This window comes from Haliotis cracherodii, unplaced genomic scaffold (genome assembly GCF_022045235.1).
Source record: "Haliotis cracherodii isolate W230 unplaced genomic scaffold, xgHalCrac1.p SCAF_12, whole genome shotgun sequence".
NCBI lineage: Eukaryota > Metazoa > Mollusca > Gastropoda > Lepetellida > Haliotidae > Haliotis > Haliotis cracherodii.
The window spans coordinates 42,476,197-42,502,678 of record NW_027266267.1 but is presented as its reverse complement, the minus strand read 5'-3'; the positions used below and the strand labels follow the sequence as shown (position 1 = coordinate 42,502,678).

The window sequence follows — 26,482 nt, the reverse complement described above, 5'->3', positions numbered from 1 at the left end:
CCAAGGCTGAGCCTATCTTATCTTGAATACCAAAGTTTAATGTTCCTTTCAAGGACTAGGTTTAGGAACAAAGGTTTCACGTGGGTCACATGTGACAGGTGCAACCGTCTCATGAAAACCTGACGCCACATGCACACGTATATATAGCAAGAATGACTGCAGGGCCTTCACAAGCCTGCTAGAATGCTGCCGGGTAAGTGACGTGTTATCAGACAGACAGACAGACAGGCAGACAGACAGTTTATGCAGTAAGAATAAGAATAATACAGACAATGGTTGACTGCATGAACTACGCATGCCAAGGAAGTAATCGATTTAAGTTTCTCTTAGCCGTTGGACTTTATATAGATATAAACATGTGTTATATACTACATCAAAGTTTTCTGATGAAATAATTTCAGTAAAAGATGTTTCAGTTTGAAACTTGATATACTTTTTAAGATACATATTACTTAGCGCTGAATAACGCTCACATACAAGTAAAACATGAGATTCATCTTCAATAAAAGATATACCATTTTCTACACAATATTTACCTAATCGTTCAGTGTATGGGATATTTGTGTATCTCCCCAAGTCAACTGCAAGTTTAAACATAGTATATTCCAAAATGTTTGGTTTGAGAAATTTCAGGGATGTCACATTAAATTGTAGCGCTGTCGTCAAGTCAACGGTAAAAAGCGGGTCTTTAATCGATACAGGTGAAGTTTGAACAAAATAGGCATAACCCCGACTCCAGGAATGTAGGTCACGTGGTGCAGTGAGACCATCGACCCGTGAAGATCCGGGGTAGAACAGGTCTTCATCAACCCATGCTTGCCGTAAAAGACGACTATGCTTGTCGTAAGAGGCGAGATCGGGTGGTCAGGCTCGCTGACTTGGTTGACGCATGTCATTGATCCTTATTGCGTCGATCGATGCTCATGATATTTATCACTGGATTGTCTGGTCCAGACTCGATTATTTACAGACCGCAGTCATATAGCTGGAATACTGCTGAGCGCAGCGTTAAACAACAAACCAAAAATCTTATCTAAATCTAACCTAATCTAAACACTCCAACGCCAGAAATGTAGGTTACTTGGTGCATTGTGAACCCAATGTACACCATCCCACGCCAGGAATATAGGTCACGTGGTGCGGTGAGAACTAAATGTACACCATCCCAAACCAGGAATGTAAGTCACGTGGTACATTAAGAACGTAATGTACACCATCCAAGGCCAGGAATGTAGGTCACGTGGTGCAGTGATAACCCAATGTACAGCATCACCATCCCACGCCAGGCATGTAGGTCACGTGGTCCAGTGATAACCCAATGTACACCATCCCAAGCCAGAAATGTAGGTCACATGGTACAGTGATAACCCAATGTACACCATCCCATGCCAGGCATGTAGGTCACGTGGTCCAGTGAAAACCCAATGTACACTATCCCAAGCCAGAAATGTAGGTCACGTGGTGCAGTGATAACTCAATGTACACCATCCCACGCCAGGAATGTAGGTCACGTGGTGCAGTGATAACTCAATGTACACCATCCCACGCCAGGCATGTAGGTCACGTGGTGCATTAATAACCCAATGTACACTATCCCAAGTCAGGAACGTAGGTCACGTGGAGCAGTGAGAACCCATTGTACACATCCCACGCCAGGCGTATGTGGCGTATGTGGAGTTGGGGTATTTGTGTGGTTCACACTACACCTACATTTCTTGAGAATAACTGCTGCACCACGTTTCACAAAAAAATTATCCACATCTTCACATCAGGCACCTGAGATAGGCATGCATATAGATACAAACATATTGCTCGCTGATGCTTAAATATATAATTAATGAAGCAGTTTTGTTTCCATAGCGTCCACGATGTTAGCACTGTTTGTGGCGCCTCTGGTGGTGATGCTGGCTTCTGCAGTCACCGTCGACCTGAGCGCGATGCAGTTCGTGGGAATTGGCTACAACCTGTTGAAGGCCAACCCCGAGGGAGAGGACACGGTCCCGCGAGGGGGGATAGACCCGGGCCTTCTTCTGACCAGGAACATCTTGAAACTGACCGGGAAAGATCCACCGGAAGCCCAATTCGTTCAAGGACGTAATGTCTGCGCGTCGGAGGAACATATCTACTATGGCCAGAAGTCCTACCAATCCATGTTGTCGCGCCGAGTAGACACTTCCTGTGAGAACCAGCGTAGCGACAAGCGTGATGGTGTGATAGATGATGTAGTGATGTAGCGATGTTGTGATGTAGTAACTGAGTAATACCTGAATGCGAGTGTCAGAATAGGCGTGTCTGAACGCGTGTGTATGAAGAGGTATATTTCAATGCGTGTGACTGAAGAGATGCATCTGAATGCGAGTGTCTTAAGAAATGTATCTGAATGCGAGTGTTTTAAGAGGTGTGTCTGAATGCCTGTGTCTGAAGGGGTGTATCTCAATATATGTCGGAAGAGATGTATCCGAATGCGTGTGTCTGTACGAGATGTATCTCAATTTGTGTGTCTGAAGAGGCGTGTCTGAATGCGTGTTTCTGAGAGGAGTATCTGAATGCGTGTGTCTGAAGGGGTGTATCTCAATATATGTCGGAAGAGTTGTATCCGAATGCGTGTGTCTGTACGAAATGTATCTCAATTTGTGTGTCTGAAGAGGCGTGTCTGAATGCGTGTTTCTGAGAGGAGTATCTGAATGCGTGTGTCGGAAGAGATGTTTTTGAATGCCTTTGTCTGAAGAGGCGCTCTGAATGCGAGTGTCTTAAGAGGTGTGTCTGAATGCGTGTGTCTGAAGAGGTGTATCTCAATACGTTTGTCTTGATAGGTGTATCTGAATGCATATGTCTGAAGTGTTGTATCTGAATGCGTGTGTGGGGAGTGGTGTGTCGGAATGCGAGCGTCTGAAGAAATGTATTTGAGTTGCGTCCCTTGGGCACGCCAGAAACCTATGATTGTGGGTTCGAATCCCGGTTCGCCCCGAATATGTTCCGAGGTTTGGCAACACCATACCCGTGCTCGTGGGTTTCACAGAAGTGGTAAACGTCTGAGACCTGCATCACTTCGGGCTTTCCTCCCACATTAAGCTGACACGCCGTGATATAACTGGAATATTGTTAAAAGCGGCGTTAAAATCCAACTCACTCAGAACACGACGTTCATCAAATATTTATGAAAGTTGATTTACACTCTTAAAAAAGTATGATAAATCAGCCTTCTTTGGCTCACTCGCAGTGCAGCAGTTTTGTCTTCTTGCAGTTGGTGGCGCAATAGGCAAGTTCCTCGCAGGCTTCTCCTTCAGCATGAGCGCAAGTAAGTACAGCTACACAGGTCCTACCTGCCTATAGAGGAGTTTACATACCTGAGTAGTACCACACCAGACAGGTAGATCTGTCTAACTCATCGGGTAGTACCACAATAGACAGGTAGATCTGTCCAACACATCGGGTAGTACCACAATAGACAGGTAGATCTGTCTAACACATCGGGTAGTACCACACTAGACAGGTAGCTCTGTCTAACACATCGGGTAGTACCACACCAGACAGGTAGCTCTGTCTAACACATCGGGTAGTACCACAGGTAGCTCTGTCTAACACATTGGGTAGTACCACACCAGACAGGTAGCTCTGTCTAACACATCGGGTAGTACCACACCAGACAGGTAGCTCTGTCTAACACATCGGGTAGTACCACAGGTAGCTCTGTCTAACACATCGGGTAGTACCACAAGAGACAGGTAGCTCTGGCTAACACATTGGGTAGTGCCACACCAGACAGGTAGCTCTGTCTAACACATCGGGTAGTACCACAGGTAGCTCTGTCTAACACATCGGGTAGTACCACACCAGACAGGTAGATCTGTCTAACTCATCGGGTAGTACCACAATAGACAGGTAGCTCTGTCTAACACATCGGGTAGTACCACAATAGACAGGTAGATCTGTCTAACACATCGGGTAGTACCACACTAGACAGGTCGCTCTGTCTAACACATCGGGTAGTACCACACCAGACAGGTAGCTCTGTCTAACACATCGGGTAGTACCACAGGTAGCTCTGTCTAACACATTGGGTAGTACCACACCAGACAGGTAGCTCTGTCTAACACATCGGGTAGTACCACACCAGACAGGTAGCTCTGTCTAACACATCGGGTAGTACCACAGGTAGCTCTGTCTAACACATCGGGTAGTACCACAAGAGACAGGTAGCTCTGGCTAACACATTGGGTAGTGCCACACCAGACAGGTAGCTCTGTCTAACACATCGGGTAGTACCACAGGTAGCTCTGTCTAACACATCGGGTAGTACCACAAGAGACAGGTAGCTCTGTCTAACACATCGGGTAGTGCCACAATAGACAGGTAGCTCTGTCTAACACATCGGGTAGTACCACAATAGACAGGTAGCTCTGTCTAACACACCGGGTAGTACCACAATAGACAGGTCGCTCTGTCTAACATATAGGGTAGTACCACAATAGACAGGTAGCTCTGTCTAACACATCGGGTAGTACCACAATAGACAGGTAGCTCTGTCTAACACACCGGGTAGTACCACAATAGACAGGTCGCTCTGTCTAACACATCGGGTAGTACCACACCAGACAGGTAGCTCTGTCTAACACACCGGGTAGTACCACACCAGACAGGTAGCTCTGTCTAACACATCGGGTAGTGCCACACTAGACAGGTAGCTCTGTCTAACACATCGGGTAGTGCCACACCAGACAGGTAGCTCTGTCTAACACATCGGGTCTGTTCTCTGACTGCAGGACGGTTTATCTTACACTATAGAAAACTGTATCACGTTTCATGTTTATATCTTCGATCATGCCAGGCTCACAGCACGCCACGGCGGAGACCAATTTGCAGAAGAACGTGTTTTATCAGAGGCAGTCGGTGTGCAACATGGGCCAGGTGCGCTATCTGGACGAGCTGGCGCCGACACACAACTTCTCAGTGACGGAGAACTTCGCGGCCGCTGTGTGTGCCCTGCCCAACACCTACAACGCCGCTGTATACATGAAATTTCTTGACACCTGGGGCACGGTAAGATGACGCTTCTGTTTTCAGAGGCTTTGTAACCATTGTGAGTTAGTTTCACGCCGGTTTGTCAGATTGATGGAGAGCAAAGGCCCATTGTGATGGAGGTCTAAGAGGCTTGCTGAAACACACGGGTACGAGTATGGTGCTGACAAATCTAGACACCTAATCTGTCGATCTGTGGCTACTCACGGATATCGATATCGATCTCCAGCACGCCTACGGCACGCAGCTCTGCAAAACTAATTGTGGCTCGTCAGTCGACTATTTCACTGGCAACCGATGAAGCCAAACTGAGGGAATGTCTTCAACAAACTGATTGTGATGAAGAAGACTATTCGAGACATTTCTTTGTGTATGAATACTTACCATGATCACTGCTACGAGTGAGAAAGTTGTGTTTAACACCACTAGAATGGAATTTCACTCATAACACGAGGTGTTATGGCACTGTTAAACGAATTTATGACTGGGCAAAACATCCTAACCAATGAGAAATCAATGTGAATCTCCGCCCCCAAACTGGCGTCCAATGAGATATCAATTAATGTGATACCCTGTCCCTCGATTGGCGATCAATGCGAGATCAATAAATATGAAACCCCACCCCATAAATGGCAACCAATGAGAGATCATTTTGTGTGATACCCCGCCCTCCGAATGGGGACCAATGAGAGATCAATTAATGTGATATTCCGCCCTCCCTATGGCGACCAATGAGAGATCAATTCATGTGATACCCCGCCCTCCGTATGGCGACCAATGAGAGATCAATAAATGTGATATTCCGCCCTCCTTATGGCAACCAATGAGAGATCAATAAATGTGATACCCCGCCCTTCGAATGGCGACCGAGGAGAGATCAAATAATGTAATACCCTGCCCTAAGATGGCGACCAATTGAAGATCAATTTATGTGTTACCCCTCCCTCCGACTGGCGAGAAATGTTGCCCTCCCAAAAGCTATGATCAACTACAAAAGACGACAGTATCTGTATGTACAATACGTTTCTTGCAGCATTAGGGGCGGTCGAGTAGCCGGGTGGTTGAAGCGTTCGTTCGTTCGTTCGTTCGTTCGTTCGTTCGCAACATAGGTACAATGTGTGAAGCCCATTTCTGGTGTCCCTCGCTGGGATATTGCTGCAATATTGCTAAAAGCGGCGTAAAACCATACTCACTCACTCACTATTGCAGCATGTGATAACCAAGGCTGACGTCGGGTACCGAACCATCACCCGGTACAAGAGTACCCTTTCAAACTTCGTTCAACACGTCATGAAGCAGGTAGGTCACAACTACATATTGGTGGTGTCGTAGTAGACGCAGAAGCCGTAGTCGTGCTGGTGGTCATGTTAACACAGCGAAGATGTTGTGACTGCGTTGTGTAGGATCAGTGGATCAAGTGTAGATGTAGTGTATAGATAGTGTAGATGTAGTGTATACATAGTGTAGATGTAGTGTATAGATAGTGTATACGTAGTGTACACATAGTGTAGATGTAGTGTATACATAGTGTAGATGTAGTGTATATATAGTGTAGTCGTAGTGTATACATAGTGTAGACGTAGTGTATACATAGTGTAGATGTAGTGTATAGATAGTGTAGACGTAGTGTACACATAGTGTAGATGTAGTGTATACATAGTGTAGACGTAGTGTATACATAGTGTAGATGTAGTGTATAGATAGTGTATACGTAGTGTATACATAGTGTAGATGTAGTGCATACATAGTGTAGACGTAGTGTATACATAGTGTAGATGTAGTGTATACATAGTGTAGACGTAGTGTAGATGTAGTATATACATATTGTAGACCTAGTGTATACATAGTGTAGATGTAGTGTATACATAGTGTAGATGCAGTGTATACATAGTGTAGACGTAGTGTAGATGTAGTATATACATAGTGTAGACGTAGTGTATACATAGTGTAGACGTAGTGTATACATAGTGTAGATGTAGTATATACATAGTGTAGATGTAGTATATACATAGTGTAGACGTAGTGTATACATAGTGTAGATGTAGTGCATACATAGTGTAGACCTAGTGTATACATAGTGTAGATGTAGTGTATACATAGTGTAGATGTAGTATATACATAGTGTAGACGTAGTGTATATATAGTGTAGACGTAATGTAGATGTAGTGTATACATAGTGTAGACGTAGTGTAGATGTAGTGTAGACGTAGTGTATATATAGTGTAGACGTAATGTAGATGTAGTGTATATATAGTGTAGACGTAGTGTAGATGTAGTGTATACATAGTGTAGACGTAGTGTAGATGTAGTGTATACATAGTGTAGACGTAGTGTAGACGTAGTGTATACATAGTGTAGATGTAGTGTATACATAGTGTAGATGTAGTGTATACATAGTGTAGATGTAGTGTATACATAGTGTAGATGTAGTGTATACATAGTGTAGACGTAGTGTAGATGTAGTATATACATAGTGTAGACGTAGTGTATATATAGTGTAGATGTAGTGCATACATAGTGTAGACCTAGTGTAAACATAGTGTAGACCTAGTTTATACATAGTGTAGATGTAGTGTATACACAGTGTAGACGTAGTGTATACATAGTGTAGATGTAGTGTAGATGTAGTGTATACATAGTGTAGACGTTGTGTAGACGAAGTGTAAACGTAGTGTAGACCTCGTGTATACATAGTGTAGACGTAGTGTATACGTAGTGTAGATGTAGTGTAGATTTAGTGTATACATAGTGTAGACGTAGCGTAGATGTAGTGTATACATAGTGTAGATGTAGTGTATACATAGTGTAGATGTAGTGTATACATAGTGTAGATGTAGTGTAGATGTAGTGTATACATAGTGTAGACGTAGTGTAAACAGTTTAGACCTAGTGTATACATAGTGTAGATGTAGTGTATACATAGTGTAGATGTAGTGTATATATAGTGTAGACGTAGTGTAGACGTAGAGTAGATGTAGTGTATACATAGTGTAGACGTTGTGTAGACGAAGTGTAAACGTAGTGTAGACCTCGTGTATACATAGTGGAGACGTAGTGGAGACGTAGTGTAAATGTAGTGTATACATAGTGTAGACGTTGTGTAGACCTAGTGTATACATAGTGTAGATGTATTGTATATGTAGTGTAGATGTAGTATATATATAGTGTAGATGTAGTGTATATATAGTGTAGATGTAGTGTATATAAAGTGTAGATGTAGTGTACTAGTATATATTGTGAATATAAAGTGTAGATCTAGTGTATATATATAGTGTAGATGTAGTGTATATATATAGTTTAGATGTAGTGTATATATAGTGTAGATGTAGTGCACTAGTATATAAAGTGTAGATGTAGTGTACTAGTATATATAGTGTATATAAAGTGTGGATGTAGTGTATATAAAGTGTAGATGTAGTGTACTAGTATATATAGTTTATATATAGTGTAGATGTAATGTATATATAGTGTAGGTGTAGTTTACTAGTATATATAGTGTATATATAGTGTTGATGTAGTGTATATATAGTGTAGATGTAGTGTATATGTATAGTGTAGATGTAGTGTATATATAGTGTAGATGTAGTGTACTAGTATATATAGTGTAGATGTAGTGTATATATAGTGTAGATGTAGTGTATATATAATGTAGATGTAGTGTATATATAGGTGTAGATGTAGTGTACTAGTATATATAGTGTAGATGTAGTGTAGATGTAGTGTATATATAGTGTATGCATATTGAAGATGTAGAGTCTACAAAGTAAATGGAGTGAATGTGTACTGTAGATGTAGTGTATATATAGTATAGATGTAGTGTACTAGTATATATAGTGTAGATGTAGTGTATATATAGTGTAGATACGTTTTGTTTCTGTGTTAGTCCGCGTCATCCATCACCTTCGGGGGCCACTACAATCAGTACAGCGCTTCTATCGGTGTCGACTTCGACAAGTTCTCGCTAAGTGGCAAGTCCAGCACACAGTTCGGCAGCTTACAGTACACCTTTAAAATCGGGACCTCTGCGAGCCCAGAACCTTTGTGGTTTGAAGTGCGCCCGATGGACTTTGCCTTGACCGCCGACTACTGGAAGGTCTACTCATCCTGTCACGGCAACGCCCAGTTCTCTCTCACCAAGAAGAAAACCGCACTCCTCACAGCACTCAATGCTTACCCTTCTCTCAAGAAGCAACAGATAGGCAAAGGTAGGCTATATTACACAATCTCATCCGTACAGTAAGGTGGCCCATACCCGCCACTGCTGAGATCATTTTTCACTGTATGCCTGTATATTTTATCTGGCAGCCGCCAGATACTTCCACTGGTGAGATCATTTTTCACTGTATGCATCTATATTTTATGTGGCTCAATCTATCAAAGCTCAATCTTACGGATACAATCTTCAACCTGTCGATTGCCAGGGCACTGATCTGGAAGTGTTTCTGGTCACACGTGGTATGCCAATTTGAAACGGAAAGTAACTGGCAAAATAAAGAGGTATACAGTGAAAAAATGATCTCACCAGTGGCGGGTATTGGCCACCGTAGTACAGATCTCACCCATGATCTGTTCGTACAGATCTCTATCATGGAACTGTTCTGGGTGAACAATACCTTCCAAATGACGTGCTGGTTTTCTTGGGGAATTAGTCAGCAAAGAGCCAGAGCCACAGGAGACTAATCACAATTTTATTTACAAGAACAATTAACAATTTACAATTTATACTTAGATAATAACAGAGGGTGCCACAGAGAGTCGGTACACACTCTGGGCTGTGGGAGAGAGGTCTGCTTGGTAAGAGAGTCAAACCCCTTCTCTGCTAGAACTTGGCTACAGTATGTATTTTATGATAGTTTGAACAATAGAAAGGAATGTGATTGGTTGATACACGATTGGTTGTGTCCTAAGCTAAATGGATGGCTAGACAGAGGGGAATACTAAAACCTGTTTATCCTGTTGGACTGGCACTAATCTTGTTGACATATTTACTGGATGCTTTGAAAGAGATTAGGGTGTCACTATAGATGAGCTTGTGTGGGAGCTAATCCTTAATGCCCTATAGACGAGCTTGTATGGGGGCTAATCCTTAATGCACTATAGACAAGCTTGTATGGGGGCTAATCCTTAATGAGTCTTAATTGAAGTAATGTTATTCTAATATACCCTGGTAGGTGATGACAGATATACTTAAATAAATATCCTTTGTCTGGGAGATGGGATCTTGATACCTTAGGCTAGCAACCATCTAAAAAGCTATAACTGAAACTACTGATATTTTATATATGCATTTTACCTGATGATAATTATTACTTGCTAAACTATAATTATATGAAATGGTGTATAAATATTACACCATGATAACTCATAAAAGTTAATCGGTATATATGGGGAGTAGATCCTGGTATGGTCCATGGGGACTACTGTCTAAAATACGGTAGTTAAAGGTGTTGATGTTTCCAAAGTCTTTATGTGGAAAAATAACCCTTTTGGATTTATAAATTGGTGCTTCCTCTGGATCATATGGAGGATTATCTTCTAGACGGGACCAATTACGGAGATCGTTCCAGCTATCATCAAGGTAGCGCTGTATGAGGTGGGGAGGAACATTTTCAAAATGGCATGTGTGGACAGTATCAGGATGTTCTTTATATGAGACCTTGACATAGCAGTCTCCTTGAATAATTTCAATGCCCAGAACTCTTTCTATTATATGTTCTACTCTTCGTAGGTGTTTGGGAAAAAACGGATGTGGTTTGACATCTAATTCTATGCATGGTTTGGTGTTGTCTTGCTTGACATTTCCTGACATTGTATTCCCTGACAGAACATTGACTGATTTATTGTCTTGTGCTGATTCCTTTTGGTCGAAAAACTTATGATTCTTCAGTGGACGTTTTCGTCGTTTTCCTGACATACTTCTTTTGAGGTGAAATTCTCTCCGAATGGAGTCTGGAATGCTGCTGCCATACTCCCATGTGTTTCCTCTTTCTGGATCCTTCCATTTTACTCTGTAGTACATTTTGCTATTTGCTCTCTTAGAACTAACAATTGAGTGGATGTCCTCTGGATTGAAAACCTGAGGGATATCCTTGGTTTGATTACCTGATGTTGGACTTGGAGGTTGTACCTGGCTGTCGTCGGGTTGTTTTCTGGATTCGGGCTGGTGATGCTTACTATTCACTCCTCTTTTCCCTTTGTTTACCTTTTCATTTACCTTGGTTGGAGCACTAGGACCTGGTGTGGCATGATTTTCCTTCATTGTTGCCGTGTGACTGGTAGGTTTTTCTGTTGTACTTGGAACAGGGTTTTTCTTCTTTGTTGGGGTCTTTTGCTTCGGACTCTTGTTGCTGGAAGTACCTGCCTTTGTTTTGGAATTGACCTTCTTACCTTTCTGTTGTGGAGGTGATTGATCAGTAGCCTGGTTAGTTGAACTTGTTGATGGGGAATTGTTGCTGTCAGGCTGTGAATCACTGACTGGTTCCTCATTGTCATCCATGACTCCTGAATCTATGTTACTGGTGTCATTGAGGTATGGTTCTGGAGGATACTGTGGACGATCAGCAGGATCAAAATATGGCTTCAGACGGTTGGCATGGACCAGTGGTTTGTGTATTTTGTCGTCAGAACTTCGGCGTAGTTTGTAGGTATAATTTGGACCTGTATGGACGATATAATAGCTACCATACCACTTTTTGGTTAATTTGTTGGAAAGGCCTTTTTCAACTTTTTGACAGTAAAGCCAAACTCTTTGACCTGGGGCGAATTCTGGTTCTTTAGCCTTTCTATTATATTGTTCTGAATACACCTCCTTAGCCCGAGCAGTGTTTTCAGCTGCGATTGTTCTAGTGATTTCAAGCTCCTCAAGCAAATTGGAAAGATAACTTTTGTTATTGTGGCCTAAATTTTCTTTTGGAATTAATGCTACATCTTGTGGAGCTCTCATTTCTCGGCCGAAAAGCATAACATATGGGGATTTTTGAGTTGATGAATTTGGAGCCATCCGATAGGCCATCATGATGCCAGGAATGAAACGGGGCCAATCATTTTGAGACTTGTTACAATAGGCTCTTAGTGACTGATTGATATAGGAATTGAGCCTTTCTACACAGCTGTTTGTTTGAGGATGGTATGGGCTGGTATGGGTAAATTTAATTGCCAAAAGTTCACAAATTGCTTTGATAAGTTTGGACATGAAGTTCTGACCTCTGTCTGAAATTAAGGTCCGTGGTGCACCATACCGACAAAATATTTCTCTGACGAGAACATCTGCTACTTCTTTGGCTTCTTGGGTCCGAAGTGGAAAAGCTTCACACCATCTAGATGATGCATCTGTGATGACCAAAATGTACTTGTACTTATCTGGTGTTGTTGGCAGGGGACCAAGAATGTCAACGTGCCATCGGGTGAAGACCTCTTCTACAGGTAGTGGACGAAGTGGTGCCTTCTTGCCATGGTAGTGCCTCTTGGTCTGTTGACATACCTCACATGTCTGGACATAAGTGGCAATATCGCTGTACATTTTGGGCCAGTAGTACTTAGGTCTCATGGTGTTGTGCATCCTTTCTTTCCCATGGTGGCAACCGCCAAACTCTGAGTCATGATAGGATTGCAGGACTTGATTTCTGAGGGTTCTTGGGACTGCCAGCTGTTTAATGAACTTGTCTGCATGGCCTTTCTGTCTTTGTGGAACAAATCTGTATAGGATGCCTTCATCAATTTCAAAAGTATTGGCTTCAATAAGAATCTTTTGACGATCCTTTTCATTTTGTGGAAGGACATCATCCTCTTTGTAGTCAAAGATTTGGATGAAATCTGGACAAATCCTTTGTAGGTGACGTAAATTTGGATGTTCTTTTATACTTACTTCAACCAATGTGTCTTGGGTAACATCAGCATTTGTAGCATGTAATGCTGCGACAACATTAACTGGTACTGACTGATAATCCTCTTCATATTCAAAGGTGACTGACCAATGTGTTGTCTGTGTGTCTGATTCTAAGTGATTGACAATAGGTGTGCAAATATCCTCAGTCTGAGTTGTCTGTGTGACCCGTGTGGATGAATGGGTGTTTGGCAAGATTGTGGTATTGCTAGTTGATTTGCTTTGCTGAGTTGAAGTTACTGAGAAGACTGTTTTCTCAGCATCTTCTTCTGTCTGATCATTACAGTTAATATTTTCCTCATATTCCCTACGTGAGAGAGCATCGGCATTCCCATTGGCTTTGCCGCTGCGATGAACAATGTCAAAAGTGTAGGTAGAAAGTTCCAAAGACCATCGCCCTAACCTACCTGTGGCATCCTTGATGGATTTCAGCCATTTCAATGCTATATGATCAGTGTAGACTGTGAATTTGGAATTTGCAAGGTATGGACGAAAGGATCTAATGGCTTCAACTAGAGCTAAGCCTTCCTTTTCTGTAATGCTCCAGTTCTTTTCGCTGCCATGAAGAGCTCTACCACCAAAAGCTATTGGATGTTCATTATTTTTCTCGTCTTTTTGACTCAAAACAAAACCTATGCTCATATCACTGGCATCAGTTGCAAGAAGAAATTCTTTGTCAAAATTTGGATAAGCCAGAACAGGTGTATTACTCATAGCATGTTTGAGTGTGTTGAATGCCTGATCACACTCAAGTGACCATTGGAACTTTGGTTTCTTTCCTACTTCTGCCTCTGAATGCTTCTTTAGCAAGGCATTCAGTGGAAGCGCTATGTGAGCATAATTTTTCACATACTTCCTGTAGAAGTTTGTGAGACCTAAGAAGGAGCGGATCTGCTTTTGTGATTTGGGCACTGGAAAGGTTCTAATTGCTTCAATCTTTTTGTCATCAACTTGAACACCTCCACATGATAAAACATGACCCAGAAAAGAAACTTTGTCTGTTGCAAAATTGCATTTGGATGGCTTTAGTGTTAATTTTGCCTGTTTCAGATAGTAAAATACTTGCTCCAAATGTTGGAGATGCTCTTCAAAGTTTTTGCTGTAAATTATCAAATCATCAATGTAAATCAGCGCAACCTTAAAAAGCAATTTTCTTAGCACTTTGCTCATGAGCTGTTGAAAACAAAGTGGAGAATTCGTCAAACCTTGGGGTAAACGTTTGAACTGATAAAGGCCTTGATGGGTGACGAAAGCAGTTTTATGCTTTGAATCTTCATGTAATGGCACTTGGAAGAAGCCATTAGCAAGGTCTAAAGTTGAGAAGATCTTAGCTTGTGCATTGGCGATGTTATCAACAACATCATCAAAAACAGGAAGAGGCCATGACATTGGTAAAGTGACAGAATTCAACTTTCTGTAGTCACAAACAAATCTGTATGAGCCATCGCGTTTCTTGACTAGGATAATGGGAGCTGAATACATAGAAGTAGACTCCTCGATCAAATCATACTTCAGAAAATCATCTATAAGCTCTTCAGTGACTTTTTGGAGATGAGGGGATTGGCGATATGGTCTACACTTAACGGGTGGGTGGTCGCCAGTGTCAATGATATGCTGGTGCAAGTCAGTCTTTCCTAAATCTGCAAGACTCGTTGAAAACATGTTTCTATTTTGTCCCAAAAATCTAAGTAGTCTGTGTCGTTGGTCAGGAGTCAGTTGTGTATTGGTCAAATCAAATCCTAATTTTTGTGCAATTTTAACATAATCCCTGGTGTCATTGTCTCTGTTCTCATTGTCGGTGTTAACGGTACTGATGAATGGTTGGTCAGAGCCGATTTCAAAAACAGAGTCTTGGTCAATGTAACTAATTGTGCCTACAACTGTACCCTTGTCAAGAACTTTTTCTTCTTGGGAGGGATTCATAAGCCTAAATGTAGCAGTTTTGCATTTCACTTTGGAAAGAGTTCTACCACCTGCTACTTCAGAATGAGCAGTGAGGGAAGCAATGGGTTCAATGAGGATGAGGGAATCCGCTTTGACCTCTGATAGTCTAACCTTGAAATGAATTTCACTCTGAGGGGGGATGTAAATCTGATCTATTGTTTTTGCTAATCCACTAATCTCTTGCACTGAATTGGCTATGAAATTGATATATTGCCTATCTGAGGTGCTGTTGTTAAGTATCAAGGAATGACAGCTATAATCTAAGACTGCATCATTGTCATCAAGGAAGTTCTCACCTAGTATCACTGCTTCTGGTAGTGTAGGCAGAACATAGAATCTTTGAGAAAATTCCTGATCCTCAATGACAAAATCTAACACAACTGAACCTAACACTTTATGCAATTCGCCGCCAACACCTTTAACCTGTGGAAAGGGTGAGTTTCCAAGAGTAAGGTTTTCAAAAGCTGTGCTCAGAAAAGCAGACGAAATACAACAAATGGATGCCCCTGTATCTACTAAACAATTTGTTGTTTTTGTGCCAAATTTTGCCTGAATTACACTTTTGGCAAGGGGCGTAACTAAAGACACTGTTGGAATTTCACTTTCAAAGTTACTTTCCATACCAGACTCCATATTTGCCATGACACCTATTAGTATGTACCGTACTAAATTAAAGAAAGACAAGTAATCAACAATGTAGTACTTACAATATTTGAAGACTTTTTCTTTCGTTGTTGGTGTCTTTGCAGGAGTTGGTTGTCTTTAATCCAGTGTTGAGGTCAGAGGTAGATGCAGCTTGCTTGTTATTCCATCAGATGATCACGGTTGGACATGTCCTCCAATGGGTTCTTGTAGCTGGTTGTAGTTAGTTCCTGGACTCCGTGGTTCCGAAAACGATGATTCTCCGCCAAATTATCATGGAACTGTTCTGGGTGAACAATACCTTCCAAATGACGTGCTGGTTTTCTTGGGGAATTAGTCAGCAAAGAGCCAGAGCCACAGGAGACTAATCACAATTTTATTTACAAGAACAATTAACAATTTACAATTTATACTTAGATAATAACAGAGGGTGCCACAGAGAGTCGGTACACACTCTGGGCTGTGGGAGAGAGGTCTGCTTGGTAAGAGAGTCAAACCCCTTCTCTGCTAGAACTTGGCTACAGTATGTATTTTATGATAGTTTGAACAATAGAAAGGAATGTGATTGGTTGATACACGATTGGTTGTGTCCTAAGCTAAATGGATGGCTAGACAGAGGGGAATACTAAAACCTGTTTATCCTGTTGGACTGGCACTAATCTTGTTGACATATTTACTGGATGCTTTGAAAGAGATTAGGGTGTCACTATAGATGAGCTTGTGTGGGAGCTAATCCTTAATGCCCTATAGACGAGCTTGTATGGGGGCTAATCCTTAATGCACTATAGACAAGCTTGTATGGGGGCTAATCCTTAATGAGTCTTAATTGAAGTAATGTTATTCTAATATACCCTGGTAGGTGATGACAGATATACTTAAATAAATATCCTTTGTCTGGGAGATGGGATCTTGATACCTTAGGCTAGCAACCATCTAAAAAGCTATAACTGAAACTACTGATATTTTATATATGCATTTTACCTGATGATAATTATTACTTGCTAAACTATAATTATATGAAATGGTGTATAAATATTACACCATGATAACTCATAAAAGCACTTGATGTAGATCTAATTATTATAAGATAACTTAGTATAAATGTTAACCATGATATCTCACCGATAAATAATCCGTACAGGTCTTACTCATAAACTGTCCGAACAAATCTCACCCATAAATAATTCCTTCATATATCACCCATAAATAACCCGTACATATTACACTAATAAAGAGTGCACCCATTGACGGATTTACCAATGAAGAGGATAAGCAAGCAGATCTCGTTCAACCCATAACATTCACTACATCTTCACAACATCTTCACTACAGAATGTGTACAAGCAGACTACAACCATACCCTACATAGCTCTACCCGTGAAGATCCGGGGTAAAATAGGTCTTCAGCAACCCATGCTTGCCGTAAGAGGCGACTATGCTTGTCGTAAAAGGCGACTATCCTTGTCGTAAGAGGCGACTATGCTTGTCGTAAAAGGCGACTAACGGGATCGGGTGATCAGGTTCGCTGACTCTGTTGATGCATGTCACTGTATCCCAATTTCGTAGATCAATGCTCATGATGTCAATCACTGGACTATCTTGTCCAGACTCGATTATTTACAGACTGCCGTCATTTAATATTGCTGAGTGGGGCGTTAACGAACAAGAAAAATCCCATATATCTCAGATCTCCCCCAAACAAGGCTCACCCAAACAAGGCTCACCCAAACAAATCTTACCCAGATATATGTCAACAAGAAAGAGTTCATCCATACTGTTCTTATCCATACTGTTCTTATCCATACTGTTCTTATCCATACTGTTCTTGCATATACACATACAGATTTCAAACAAAATATATCTCACCGAAATATATCTCATCCATACAGTCAGTCATATAGATATTACCCATAAAGAATTCACCAGAAGCTCACAAAATATTGTCAATAATTAGTAGGTATCTCAGTGTGAATTGTACCCTCAGCAGTATTTAATACCAGAGGAAGGAGCAGTTATCCCATCAAACCTGTCACATGTCGGCCATTCGATCCCGTTGTAATAATATTCCAATATTTTGGGACACTATTCCGATACTTTTGCGAGAGTTTGTTCGCTATTCAACATGACGATGGCTACCTTGCCTGGCCTGGCCTGCAGTCAGTAGCTTTCCAGTGAAAGAACGAATCGGTTCTGTTTACAGCTCTATTAATAGCTCCTTTTAGAGCTGTTTACATCTCTATTAATAGCTCATTTTAGAGCTGTTTACATCTCTAATAATAGCTCATTTTAGAGTTGTTTACAGCTCTATTAATAGCTCCTTTTAGAGCCGTTTACAGCTCTATTTATAGCTCATTTTACGGCTGTTTACAGCTCTACTTATAGCCCCTTTTACAACCGTTTACAGCTCTTTTTACAGCTATTTTACAGCTCTATTAATAGCTCTGCTTAAGATCTGTTTACAGAACTGTTTACTGCTCTCTTTATAGCTCTCTTTACAGATATGTTTAAGCTTTGTTTACAGATATTTTAACCTCTGTTAATAGAACTATTTACACTGTTTGCATCTCAGTTTACAGCTCTGTTTCCGTCTTTGTTTATAGCCGCGTTTTCGCCTCTGTTTATAGCTCTGGTGACATCTATATTTTTAACGACTTACAGTTGTTTACACCTCTGTATACAGCTCTGTTTACAGATATGTTAAAGCTTTGTTTACATCTGTTTACAGATCTCTTTAAGTTCTGTTTATAGCACTGTTTACAGCTGTTTGCATCTCTGTTTCCGTCCCTGTTTATGGCTGTGTTTTCACCTCTGTGTATAGCTCTGTTTCCGTCTCTGTTTATGGCTGTGTTTTCACCTCTGTTTATAGCTCTGTTTCCGTCTCTGTTTATGGCTGTGTTTTCACCTCTGTGTATAGCTCTGTTTCCGTCTCTGTTTATGGCTGTGTTTTCACCTCTGTGTATAGCTCTGTTTCCGTCTCTGTTTATGGCTGTGTTTTCACCTCTGTGTATAGCTCTGTTTTCGTCTCTGTTTATGGCTGTGTTTTCACCTCTGTGTATAGCTCTGTTTCCGTCTCTGTTTATGGCTGTGTTTTCACCTCTGTTTATAGCTCTGTTTCCGTCTCTGTTTATGGCTGTGTTTTCACCTCTGTGTATAGCTCTGTTTCCGTCTCTGTTTATGGCTGTGTTTTCACCTCTGTGTATAGCTCTGTTTCCGTCTCTGTTTATGGCTGTGTTTTCACCTCTGTGTATAGCTCTGTTTTCGTCTCTGTTTATGGCTGTGTTTTCACCTCTGTGTATAGCTCTGTTTCCGTCTCTGTTTATGGCTGTGTTTTCACCTCTGTTTATAGCTCTGTTTCCGTCTCTGTTTATGGCTGTGTTTTCACCTCTGTTTATAGCTCTGTTTCCGTCTCTGTTTATGGCTGTGTTTTCACCTCTGTTTATAGCTCTGTTTCCGTCTCTGTTTATGGCTGTGTTTTCACCTCTGTGTATAGCTCTGTTTTCGTCTCTGTTCATGGCTGTGTTTTCACCTCTGTGTATAGCTCTGTTTCCGTCTCTGTTTATGGCTGTGTTTTCACCTCTGTGTATAGCTCTGTTTCCGTCTCTGTTTATGGCTGTGTTTTCACCTCTGTGTATAGCTCTGTTTCTGTCTCTGTTTATGGCTGTGTTTTCACCTCTGTTTATAGCTCTGTTTCCGTCTCTGTTTATGGCTGTGTTTTCACCTCTGTGTATAGCTCTGTTTCCGTCTCTGTTTATGGCTGTGTTTTCACCTCTGTGTATAGCTCTGTTTCCGTCTCTGTTTATGGCTGTGTTTTCACCTCTGTGTATAGCTCTGTTTTCGTCTCTGTTTATGGCTGTGTTTTCACCTCTGTGTATAGCTCTGTTTCCGACTCTGTTTATGGCTGTGTTTTCACCTCTGTGTATAGCTCTGTTTCCGTCTCTGTTTATGGCTGTGTTTTCACCTCTGTGTATAGCTCTGTTTCCGTCTCTGTTTATGGCTGTGTTTTCACCTCTGTTTATAGCTCTGTTTCCGTCTCTGTTTATGGCTGTGTTTTCACCTCTGTGTATAGCTCTGTTTCCGTCTCTGTTTATGGCTGTGTTTTCACCTCTGTGTATAGCTCTGTTTCCGTCTCTGTTTATGGCTGTGTTTTCACCTCTGTTTATAGCTCTGTTTCCGTCTCTGTTTATGGCTGTGTTTTCACCTCTGTGTATAGCTCTGTTTCCGTCTCTGTTTATGGCTGTGTTTTCACCTATGTGTATAGCTCTGTTTCCGTCTCTGTTTATGGCTGTGTTTTCACCTATGTGTATAGCTCTGTTTCCGTCTCTGTTTATGGCTATGTTTTCACCTCTGTGTATAGCTCTGTTTCCGTCTCTGTTTATGGCTGTGTTTTCACCTCTGTTTATAGCTCTGTTTCCGTCTCTGTTTATGGCTGTGTTTTCACCTCTGTGTATAGCTCTGTTTCCGTCTCTGTTTATGGCTGTGTTTTCACCTCTGTGTATAGCTCTGTTTCCGTCTCTGTTTATGGCTGTGTTTTCACCTATGTGTATAGCTCTGTTTCCGTCTCTGTTTATGGCTATGTTTTCACCTCTGTGTATAGCTCTGTTTCCGTCTCTGTTTATGGCTGTGTTTTCACCTCTGTTTATAGCTCTGTTTCCGTCTCTGTTTATGGCTGTGTTTTCACCTCTGTGTATAGCTCTGTTTCCGTCTCTGTTTATGGCTGTGTTTTCACCTCTGTGTATAGCTCTGTTTCCGTCTCTGTTTATGGCTGTGTTTTCACCTCTGTTTATAGCTCTGTTTCCGTCTCTGTTTATGGCTGTGTTTTCACCTCTGTGTATAGCTCTGTTTCCGTCTCTGTTTATGGCTGTGTTTTCACCTCTGTTTATAGCTCTGTTTCCGTCTCTGTTTATGGCTGTGTTTTCACCTCTGTGTATAGCTCTGTTTCCGTCTCTGTTTATGGCTGTGTTTTCACCTATGTGTATAGCTCTGTTTCCGTCTCTGTTTATGGCTGTGTTTTCACCTATGTGTATAGCTCTGTTTCCGTCTCTGTTTATGGCTATGTTTTCACCTCTGTGTATAGCTCTGTTTCCGTCTCTGTTTATGGCTGTGTTTTCACCTATGTGTATAGCTCTGTTTCCGTCTCTGTTTATGGCTGTGTTTTCACCTATGTGTATAGCTCTGTTTCCGTCTCTGTTTATGGCTATGTTTTCACCTCTGTGTATAGCTCTGTTTCCGTCTCTGTTTATGGCTGTGTTTTCACCTCTGTTTATAGCTCTGTTTCCGTCTCTGTTTATGGCTGTGTTTTCACCTCTGTGTATAGCTCTGTTTCCGTCTCTGTTTATGGCTGTGTTTTCACCTCTGTGTATAGCTCTGTTTCCGTCTCTGTTTATGGCTGTGTTTTCACCTCTGTGTATAGCTCTGTTTCCGTCTCTGTTTATTACTGCTAACATCTGTTACACCTCTGTATACAGCTATGTTAACGTCTCTGTTTGCAGCTTTGTTTGCGTCTCTGTTTATGGCTGTTTACGGCTTTGTTTATAGTTTTGTTTTCAGCTGGGTTTATAGCTATGTTTACATCACTGTTTATAGCTGTTTACATCTCTCTTTATAGCTCTGTTAACATCTATGTTTATAACTGTCTACAGTTCTGTTTACATATCTGTTTATAGCTCTGTCCACATCTGTACAGCTATGTTTACATCTCTGTTTGCAGCTATGTTTACGTCTCTATTTATTGCAGTTTACAGCTCTCTTTATAGCTCTGTTCACATCTCTGTTTATAGCTGTGCACAGCTCTGTTTATATATCAGTTTATAGCTCTGTTCACATCTGTGTTTACAGCTATGTTTACATCTCTGTTTGCAGCTATGTTTACGTCTCTGTTTATTGCTGTTTACAGCTCTCTTTATAGCTCTGTTCACATCTCTGTTTATAGCTGTGTACAGCTCTGTTTACATATCAGTTTATAGCTCTGTTCACATCTGTGTTTACAGCTATGGTTACATCTCTGTTTGCAGCTATGTTTACGTCTCTATTTATTGCAGTTTACAGCTCTCTTTATAGCTCTGTTAACATCTCTGTTTATAGCTGTGTACAGCTCTGTTTACATATCAGTTTATAGCTCTGTCTACATCTCTGTTTACATATCAGTTTATAGCTCTGTCTACATCTCTGTTTACAGCTATGTTTACATCTCTGTTTACGTCTCTATTTATATAGCTCTATTTACAGCCACATTTCAGTTTACATCTCTGTTTGCAGCTATAGTTACGTGCCTGTTTATAGCTCTGTTTACAGCTCTGTTCACTCTGTCGTCGCTATATAAGTGTAATACCTTGAACGTGACTTCAAACCCCATTTAACCAGACGACCTGTCTCAAGGTTAGTAATGTGTCCTTGACTCTGACAGATATCGACCTGAGAATACCGCTGATTTGGCCCCTGGGGACATACGGCTTGATGCAGCCCAAGACTGGCTGCCCCACCGGTGGAGCGTCATGGGCCGAGGGCTGGAACTATGAAGACTTGGAAAACACCTTAACCTTAAACCACGCCTCCTCCGGCATACACCTCAGAGGTGAGGGCGACGTCCGTGCTTGTAACGTTGTTCCTTTAACTAGTTAAGAGTGAGTGAGTTGAATTAAACGCCGCTTTTAACATTATTCCAGTTATATCACGGCGTGTCAGCTTAATGTGTGAGGATAGCCCGAAGTGATGCAGGTCTCAGACGTTTACCACTTCGGTGAAACCGACGAGCACGGGTATGGTGCTGATAAACCTAGAAACATAATTGGGGCGAACCGGGATTCAAACTTACATTCATAGGATTCTGGCGTGCCCAAGGGACGCAACTCTGCACAGCAAATCGCGGCGCCTTAAACGACTGGGCCACCCGTGCCCCCTTAACCAGTAAACACACAGCAATTTTTCTTGTCTAATAACATGACTTCGCAACACTGTTTTTCATTTTCGGCGCAGCAACGGTGCGAATTATATATTATGAGCGATACATGACGGTTAAATACGAGTTAATGATAATTATTCTTGTTTATCACATAATGATATAACCGAAGGCCATGTCAAAATGTACAGATAACTTAAATAAAAATGAAAACTCGTTGTATCAAAGCTCATTTGCTCATTGTCACTCCTCGATGTTCGAGATAACTGGATACAGGTGAATTTCTGTACCTCTGGTAGACGGGTTTCATGCTGACAACACATGTTCCAGGAAGCTTTCCTGACAAAGGGAATTTCAAGTACTACTTCTGTATGAAGGGCAAGCCGAAGGTCAGTGACTGGGACATGGACTGGCCATCCGGGGACTACTGCATCCTCAAGTATGGGAACTGTCCTTCAGGTAGATATACTGCATCCTCAAGTATGGGGACTGTCCTTCAGGTAGATATACTGCATCCTCAAGTATGGGGACTGTCCTTCAGGTAGATATACTGCATCCTCAAGTATTGGTAGTATTGGAACTGTCTACCAGTAGACATAGTGCATTCTCAAGTATCAAGTATCAAGTAGACATAGTGCATCCTCAAGTATGGGAACTGTCCTTCAGGTAGATATACTGCATCCGCAAGTATTGGTAGTATTGGAACTGTCTACCAGTAGACATAGTGCATTCTCAAGTACGGGAACTGTCCTTCAGGTAGATATACTGCATCCTCAAGTATTGGTACTATTGGAACTGTCTACCAGTAGACATAGTGCATCCTCAAGTATGAGGACTGTTCTTCAGGTAGATATACTGCATTCTCAAGTATGGGAACTGTCCTTCAGGTAGATAATCTGCATCCGCAAGTATTGGTAGTATTGGAACTGTCTACCAGTAGACATAGTGCATCCTCAAGTATGAGGAATGTTCTTCAGGTAGATATACTGCATTCTCAAGTATGAGGACTGTTCTTCGGGTAAACAAACTGCATTCTCAAGTATTGGTAGTATTGGAACTGTCTACCAGTAGACATTGTGCATCCTCAAGTATGAGGAATGTTCTTCAGGTAGATATACTGCATCCTCAAGTATGAGGACTGTTCTTCGGGTAAACAAACTGCATTCTCAAGTATTGGTAGTATTGGAACTGTCTACCAGGCAGACATACTGCATTCTCAAGTATCAAGTATCAAGTAAACAGAGGGGTTTATCAAGGACAAAGGACATGGATAACCATAAACAGAGGGGTTTATCTAGGACAAAGGACATGGATAACTATAAACAGAGGGGTTTATCTAGGACAAAGGACATGGATAACTATAAACAGAGGGGTTTATCTAGGACAAAGGACATGGATAACTATAAACAGAGGGGTTTATCAAGGACAAAGGACATGGATAACCATAAACAGAGGGGTTTATCTAGGACAAAGGACATGGATAACTATAAACAGAGGGGTTTATCTAGGACAAAGGACATGGGTAACTATAAACAGAGGGGTTTATCTAGGACAAAGGACATGGATAACTATAAACAGAGGGGTTTATCTAGGACAAAGGACATGGATAACTATAAACAGAGGGGTTTATCTAGGACAAAGGACATGGATAACCACAAACAGAGGGGTTTATCTAGGACAAAGGACATGGATAACTATAAACAGAGGGGTTTATCTAGGACAAAGGACATGGCTAACTATAAACAGAGGGGTTTATCTAGGACAAAGGACATGGATAACTATAAACAGAGGGGTTTATCAAGGACAAAGGACATGGATAACCATAAACAGAGGGGTTTATCTAGGACAAAGGACATGGATAACTATAAACAGAGGGGTTTATCAAGGACAAAGGACATGGATAACTATAAACAGAGGGGTTTATCAAGGACAAAGGACATGGATAACTATAAACAGAGGGGTTTATCTAGGACAAAGGACATGGATAACTATAAACAGAGGGGTTTATCTAGGACAAAAGACATGGATAACTATAAACAGAGGGGTTTATCAAGGACAAAGGACATGGATAACTATAAACAGAGGGGTTTATCTAGGACAAAGGACATGGATAACTATAAACAGAGGGGTTTATCAAGGACAAAGGACATGGGTAACTATAAATAGATGCGTTTATTATTGACAAAGGAGATGGCTAAAAATATTGTTTCGCAGGTTTCAAAGATGGCTACATCCAGCTTGACGACAATGACGTTCCCAACATAAACAAACATGGCGGCACACTGCCCGATGGCAGTTTTGGCAAGAACACGCGGATCGACTTTTGTTGCAGGTAAAAATCCTTTGGAACCAACAAGACACTTGTTTAGAAAGTCATTCTTAACTGTCTGAGCTCTGGTCAAGCAAAGATAAATAGTTCAATGCAAACCGAGAACACCATGACTGCAGGGGGTTAACTCCACACACAACACCAGGACTATGCATCAATCTGTATTGTTCTCATGTACGTCATGCGCAATGCACTGGAACGAGCGCAATATTAGCGATTAATTCTTTTTTGTTTCATTCGGCATGCGAAATGCACTGGACGAGCGCAATATTAACGATCAATTCTTTATTGTGCAGAGTTGCTTCCCTTGGGCACGCAAGAAACCTGTGATTGTGGGTTCGATTCCCGGTTGGCCCCAATTATGTGTCTGGTTTTGTTTGGGAATAATGTTGGAAGCTGGCAGGAATTCAATTCTCACTTGACAAGTAGATAAGAAACAAGGCAGGTCGTAAAAGGCATCGAATCTCCCTAGTGTCGCTCTTGTATAGGATCGGGGCGGTCGGGTAGCCTGGTGGCTAAAGCGTTCGCTCGTCACGCCGAACACCCGGGTTCGATTCCCGACATGGGTACAATGTGTGAAGCCCATTTCTGGTGTCCCCCGCCATGATATTGCTGGAATATTGCTAAAAGCGGCGTAAATGCATACTCACTCACTCACTTGTATAGGTACGGCCAGCCTTCTAGAAACTGTCGCATTACGAAACTTCTCAAACTGTCATGGGTCAAGCCTGTCGTGTGTGTCCTAAGTTGCAGATACCATCTGCATGTCCCCCTGTGTTCCCCTTTGTTGAACACTGCTCGGGGGGCACGGGTGGTTCGGTCGTCGCAATTCACGGTCCAGAGTTTTGTCAGAACTCAGTTACGCCAGAAACGTATGACGGTTCGAATCCCGGTTCGCTCCGATTATGTTTCTAGGTTTGTCAGCACCATACATCTGCTCGTGGGTTTCACTGAAGTGACAAACGTCTGTGACGTGCATCACGTCAACTGCAACATACTCCCACGTCAAGCTGACAGGCGACCGCCTCCGTGGTCTTGTGGTAGAGCGTCCGCCCGGAGAGTGGAAGGTCTGGGGTTCGATCCCCGGTCGCGTCATACGAAAAGACGTTAAAAGATGGTACTTGTTGTAACTCTGTCAGGCGCTCGGCATTAAGGGGCTAAAACAAGGACTGGTTGGCTCTGAGTCAGTATGCTGTGTCTGAGTGGGATATTCATGTTAAACTGCGGCATGGTATCTCAGTGAGCTAGCAGTTGAATCAGCATCAGTCCGGACTAGTACAAGCAGCCACACACACACACACACACACACACACACACGTGAATGCACGTCGCTATACAAGTGCAATAATCTTGGACGCGACGTAAATCCCCATTTACCTTCACCACAATCTGACAGGCGTCATATAACTGGAATACTGTTAAAAGTGGGGATAAACCCACCTCACTCACTCTCCCATGTTTCATGTTCTTCAGAGACGACGCGTTGCCAACCAACCCGATGTACCTGCCCACCGAGAAGCCCTTCTTCCTGTTTCTGTACAACCGGGAATGCCAGAAGGTGCAGGGCATGACGCTCACGCAGGAGTACCTCATCTATGACACCGAGGACACCTCAACTCGTGACCACTACGGCGGTGCTCACCCCGGCATCTTCCATACAGGGCGCAAGCCTGGCGTCCACTTCTGTTACTACTCCCCCCCGCACTACAGCGGCCCCATCATCGGGTGAACGGCTGTAACAGAACATGATCCTGTGGAATAAATGCTAATA

General features: G+C 42.0%; 1 protein-coding gene across 2 annotated transcripts; it reads left to right on the top strand.

Moving 5' to 3' along the window:
• Nucleotides 1–111: 111 nt before the first annotated feature.
• LOC139458426 (uncharacterized) lies at nt 112–26,482 on the top strand. Of its 2 annotated transcripts, none has more exons than XM_071239868.1 (10): nt 112–193; nt 1,861–2,178; nt 3,245–3,298; nt 4,829–5,040; nt 6,229–6,318; nt 8,903–9,224; nt 21,891–22,058; nt 22,713–22,841; nt 24,597–24,714; nt 26,185–26,482. In XM_071239868.1, the coding sequence occupies exons 1-10, from the start codon at nt 184–186 to the stop codon at nt 26,438–26,440; spliced, it is 1,677 nt and encodes a 558-aa protein (XP_071095969.1). In that variant the 5' UTR covers nt 112–183; the 3' UTR covers nt 26,441–26,482. The 2 variants fall into 2 exon arrangements, with proteins under 2 accessions (XP_071095969.1, XP_071095970.1); XM_071239869.1 differs by lacking the exon at nt 112–193 and adding an exon at nt 664–673.

Bases quoted from the DNA above. Each gene is read 5' to 3' on its own strand.
- LOC139458426 (XM_071239868.1), top strand. The intron at 2,179-3,244 runs GTGAGAACCAGC...GTCTTCTTGCAG, and splicing joins GCGCCGAGTAGACACTTCCT to TTGGTGGCGCAATAGGCAAG. The intron at 22,842-24,596 runs GTAGATATACTG...ATTGTTTCGCAG, and splicing joins GTATGGGAACTGTCCTTCAG to GTTTCAAAGATGGCTACATC.